General features: G+C 36.5%; 1 protein-coding gene across 2 annotated transcripts in view; it reads left to right on the top strand.

The window, feature by feature from the left end:
• Positions 1 to 2248: 2248 nt before the first annotated feature.
• LOC106876946 (PAX3- and PAX7-binding protein 1) overlaps positions 2249 to 6000 on the top strand; it is a 29029-nt gene continuing 25277 nt past the window's right edge. For both annotated transcript variants that reach the window (XR_016237792.1, XM_089339016.1), the window contains exon 1: positions 2249 to 2475. Coding sequence is in view for 1 of the 2 variants with exons in the window: in XM_089339016.1 (XP_089195142.1) it covers positions 2274 to 2475 (202 nt within the window). In the remaining variant the exon portion in view is untranslated. The remainder of the gene's footprint in view (positions 2476 to 6000) is intronic.

Below are 6000 nucleotides of genomic sequence, written 5' to 3'. Positions count from 1 at the left end.
AAGCTTCCCTTCATTGTTTTGCAATGCAAGAAAAAAGGAAAAATCCTGACAAATTTGCGAAATTCCAACATATATAGGACAGCTATTCCAAAAGAATTCTCTTTCTCCATCAGATGGCAACATACAAATTCTGGTCTTCTTGTAGGTTTTTGCAATAGCAAGAACTAGTTCTTCTGGAATGCAATATGCTTGAAGGATCTTCAATATTTTGTAACAATGGGTGCTGTCAAACCAGTTGCTGAAGTCCACGAAGGTTATAATGGCAAGTAGCAGTCTTGATTTAACTCCTGCGATATGCCTCGGGCTAAGATCTGAGATGTTGTGTGGCTCTTCTGAGTCTAAATCCATTTTGATTTGGTCTTAGATGGCTATCAAGCACCTGTTGAACCCTGTTGATGATCATTCAGTTGATGACTTAGTGTGAGATATTGGACAGTGCAATTCCTCTGTAGTTAGTTTCATTACTGAGGTTTCCTAACTCTGGGATTGGTATCAAGTTAATTTCAAACAACTGATCTGAACTTTTTGGGGTCTGCAAGAGCTTATTCATAAAATCCAGTATTATTTCATCCAGATTGTGCCTCTTGATAACTTTGGTGGAAATTTCATCAGGGCCAGCAGCTTTTCCTTCTTTCAGTCAATTTTTGGCACTCTGAATTCTTTCAAATACGAGCTGGGGTGCTACAAGGAGATACGCTTGCACCATATCTGTTTGTAATTGTATTGGATTATGCATTGCATAATCCAGTAGACAGCAGTGACGAAGACCTTGGTCTCATCATAAACCAGCAATGATCATGGAGAGTGCCAGCAGTAACCATCACTGACCTGGACTTCACAGCTGATACAGCACTCTTATCTCATAGATCACTCATATCTAATAGATCAAGTTCAACAGCTGTTCAGCAGAGTAGAAGCATCAGCTGCAAAGATAGGACTGTTGCAGAAGTGCTAGTTTTCCTTATTTAATAACCTTATGGCTTGGACGGAATAGGCATCACTTCCTAGTACATTATATCTATCTATCTATCTGTCTGTCTATCTATCTATCTATCTATCTATCTATCTATCTATCTGTCTGTCTGTCTGTCTGTCTATCTATCTACCTTGCACATGTGCGCATACACACACATGCATGCGCGCACGCACACACACACACACATTCACGGTGGGGTTTCACACAGTTTCCTCCTACCAACTTCACTCATATAGCATTGGTCGAACCGAAGTTATAATAGGAGATCCTTATCCAATGTGCCATGCAGTGAGAGGGAAACTGAAAGCTTGTTAACCACACAGCAAAAAAAAAAACGTTTTCTTGTTTCTATACTAAATGCTCTATTCCCCCCATCCCACCCCACTCATCACTCTTTCTCCGTTTCTCTTTTTTTTTTCTGAAGAAAGACTAACATCCGAAACGTTTTCACTGTGTTCTAACTTCTCAAGAGTTAACCTACCATAATCGTCATACTTTGTTCTTCCTGTGTTGTTGCTTTGTATGTTTTCTTTTTGAATTTACGTCATACGTACATACATACATACATACATACATACATACATACATACATACATACATATGTGTGTATGTGTACACGTGTGCACACATAAATACACATACACACAAACACATTTACAGCTAAAAACATTTTGTGTGCATATATATACGTAAAAGCACCCACTACACTCTCAGAGTGGTTGGCGTTAGGAAGGGCATCCAGCTGTAGAAACTCTGCCAAATCAGATTGGAGCCTGGTGCAGCCATCTGGTTCACCAGTCCTCAGTCAAATCGTCCAACCCATGCTAGCATGGAAAGCGGACGTTAAACGATGATGATGATGATGACGATGATGATGATGATGATATATGTATAAATATCTGTGCGTGGGGGAGGGGTGTGGACAGAAAGATAGACAGACAGACAGACAGACAGACAGATAGATAGATAGATAGATAGATAGATCCACACATATACATATGTATACGTATGTAATGTATACATACACATACACACACTCACATACACATACACACACTCACATATACATACACACACTCACATTTACATACATACATACATACATACATACATATATATATGTATACTATTTATTATGTATTATATATATTATATATATATAGATATATTATATTATATCATATCATATTTATATTATATTATATTATATTATATTATATTGTTCTACATCATAAATAACAGTGTCATTCAGATATATAATTTAGATATCCCAGAATGCAACAGTAATATTTCCAAAATGGCTACCATGTTTAAAAAACCTCGAAGAAATTTCAGGAGGAAAATTACGACAAGTGATTCTGAGGACGAAAATGATGGTGAAAAGGAGGAAGGACATGTGAAAGACACACTTAATAACGGGAACAATGATGCGAAAGTCAAAGAAAGACAGAAGAAGCGAGATGTTTCCAACCTTCTTAGTTTCGTTGATTCAGAGGAAGGTAGTGTATATAATATGCATAATGCATATATAATATATATTCTGTATATATTTGCCATTTATACATAGATCGGCAACTATATAACTCATGAGTACATATATATATAAGTTTAAATTAATCGTGTATATATACAGGATTTGTATTAAGTGTTATATATGCGCACAAGGACATGATTGTGTATGGGTTATATTTCAAATGTGAAAACATAATTAGTTCTCGGCCAAATCAGTTTCTGACCCTATTAATGGTGAATGGAAGAAAACCATTATTTGTAACAGTTTTTAAAACACTTCTTCATTAATCACGGTTGTTAAAAACTATATTTAATTCCTCGTTTAATAATTTACCTGTTAATTAGTGAAGTCGATTTAATATTCTCGTGAATCCCCTTAGATGTGAACTAATGTTGTTTAGTCCCAAATCAACCCTGAATCGAGCAAATTCTATGATGGTTGAAGGCATTCTTCCAGTCATGTTCACTTTTATATTTCTCTCAGGCATTACGTATCTCGGACTACACTATCCAATGTGTTTCCTCCTTTTTACAAACTGTATGTAATCTGTCAGAGATTTTGGCTGCTATTTCTAACAAGTATGACCACGTAGATAAAGGCTCCATCGTAAGATCGTGTTTTTGTTCAACCCCGAAGCCAACTTGACCGTGCAACAATGCCCAATTTATTTATGAGTACATTATTTGACCTGCCCTGCGATGAAGGAAAACAGTAGGGATATGATTTGAGGTTGACTATTATTTCTGGCAGCTCTAGCTACCTCATAGAGGCCTCCCTCTTTGGCACATATTTGTATTAAGTTTTTGCTGACACATCTACCATTTCTTCGAGACTAACTTTCGAATATTATCGTAATTCACGTAACACTGTATATAGAAATACTGTTAATGAAAATGTGGTCTTTTTCGAAATTACTCATTAAATTTATTGAATTTACAGTGTTTTCTTTCAAAATCCGAGAAGCGTCAATCATTGCCTTGATTAACATAAACCATTTTCCAGATATGCTTTTTGAGATCTATACTTCGATATGTTTTATTCAATTTTGGATAGGAACACACTATAAGTTTTGATTACTTCATCAATAATTTGAAATGAAAAAGAAATTATTGAAAATATTAAAATCTTCCATAATTTAATAAGATGTTCTTGAAGCACGGTCAGCTACGTTTAAGGATATTGAAGGGTTAAAAATATATACATTTCGTTTTTGATTTTCAAGAATCTTGACATGAACTCATGTTTTGAAACAGACTATTCTTCATCATCATTTAACGTCTGTTGTCCATGCTGACTTGGGTTGGACGGTTTGACCGGGGCCGGCACGCTGGAAGGCTGCACCAGACTCCAGTCTATTGTAGTTTGTTTATTACTGGTATAATGGCCCTCTCGAAATACAATAAAATAAATGTTATTGAATTCGTAATGGGCAGAAAGTGTTAGTCCCGTGTCACACTTTACTCTGCAGACCTGTGATTAAAGGCGTTCCACTCATGATCGTCCTGTCTTTATATTTTTAGGGCTCCACAACCTAATGTGTCTTTTCTCTCTCAAACCAATAAAAACGGTTTTTGAGGAAAATTTGGTAACTATTTCTTGCATGTCTATCGACTGCGTTGTATGTCAGTACGTGAGATGACCTTTTAACCTCAAAAATATTTCTCCCTCAAAAAAAAATAGTATTGAGCTGTCGTTTTATACACTGGGTATAATACGTGAGCCTTAAATCCTAACATGGCAATAGCTGATGATTGATAGCAGGCTATGTGCCAACCTAAATATTTTCTACCGAAACAATCTGATTCACATTTTTATAAAAGTGAATCAGTCGAGGTCGACTTTACCTTTTGTCCTTTCATCATCATTTAACGTCTCTTTTCCATGCTGGCATGGGTTGGACAGTTTGACAGGGAACTGGCAAGCTGGGGAGCTGCACCACCTTCCAGTGATCTGCTTTGGCATGCTTTTTATGGCTTGATGCCCTTCCTAACACCAACCACTTTACAGAGTGTAGTGGCTGCTTTTTGTGTGGTTTTTTACTGGTGCCAGTGTTGATAAAATAAGTACCAGTTGAGCACTGAAGTTGTTGTAATCGATTAACCCCCCTCGCTCCAAATTTCAGGCCCTGTGCTTGTAGTAGAAAGTGTTATTATTGTAAAAATGGAATATCGTAAATGTATTTTTACTTTATATAATATGGGTGTGGTTTTAGAAAATTTTCATTTTGCTTGAGCTCTAAGGCCAGTTATCTGGTTTCCTTGACATAAAAGTGGCCAGGATAGCAACATTCCTCCTGAATGAAGTGCCAACTCATTGCAGGATTCAGAGGCAGCAGTTTTTAAAGGGAGGGGACAAATTAATTGCATCAACCCCAGTACTTTATTTCATTGATCCAGAGAGGATGAAATGTAAAGTTGGCCTCAGCAGGATTAGAACTAAGAATATGAAGAACCAAAGGAAATGTCACTAAGTATTTTGTCTGATGTGCTAACGATTCTGCCTGCTTGCCATTTTATAGGTCTGATTACACAACAGCAAAACAATATGTATTTGTTTAGAGAAATCTATAACAACCCTTATTTTACCAATTGATTTGCCAGAACTCTAACTTTTGATTGAGTTCAAGAAAAAAAAAAAAAAAACATTTACAATAATAATCTTGCAAGTTATTCAGTGACCTTGTCGGTGCTGGTGTCACATAGAAAGCATCTACTATACTCTGTAAAGTGGTTGGCATTATGAAGGACATCCAGCCATGCCAAAACAGACAATGGAGCCTGGTGTGGTCCCTGGCCTTACCAGCTCTCGTAAAACTGTTCAACCCATGCCAGCATGGAAAGCAGATGTTAAATGATGATGATGATGATGATGATGATGTATTGTGTCAACTGGTAAGAGTAGTTTAGCATACATGTCAGTTGTTTTCAGAATATATATCTTAACCAATAAATATCTGGCCAGCTTGTCACGGGCTTCACAGCAAGCCTTGTTTTATGATAGCGTTTACGTGAGTGGATATGAGTTCTCAATCTGTTACTAAGCATTCTGCTGAGTAACATTAGAATTCAGCTATCACAAGATAACCATTATTGCGTTACTAATTGAAAGAAGGAAAAATTTAGCAAGATGTTGTTATAGGGTACTGATTCCCAATTTGTTTTGTTTTTTTGTCTTTTTTTACTACTAATTTTGGCAATCATTAGTCTACCCTGACCCCTTTTAGTGTACTCCAGTTGAGTGCCGTTAAGACTCTAAAAACAGTGGTTTTCAACCAGAGTCCATGTGACCCTTAGGAATCTTTTTAGGGGTTTTTTTTGTTTTGTTTTTTTAATTTATGTACAATAAACTAGTTACACTCCTACAGTAACACTGAAATTCAATTTTCTTTATATAACTCACTCTTTCTTTTCCAACTGGAGTATCCATGTATCTACCCAGCAGCAAGACACACATCTCTGTCCCTTTAAGCTCTCAACCGGTACAAAGCCACACCCTTCCCTAAGTACTATTG

Source organism: Octopus bimaculoides, chromosome 21, assembly GCF_046866305.1.
Source record: "Octopus bimaculoides isolate indiv1 chromosome 21, ASM4686630v1, whole genome shotgun sequence".
NCBI lineage: Eukaryota > Metazoa > Mollusca > Cephalopoda > Octopoda > Octopodidae > Octopus > Octopus bimaculoides.
This window is presented reverse-complemented; position numbering and strand designations above follow the sequence as displayed.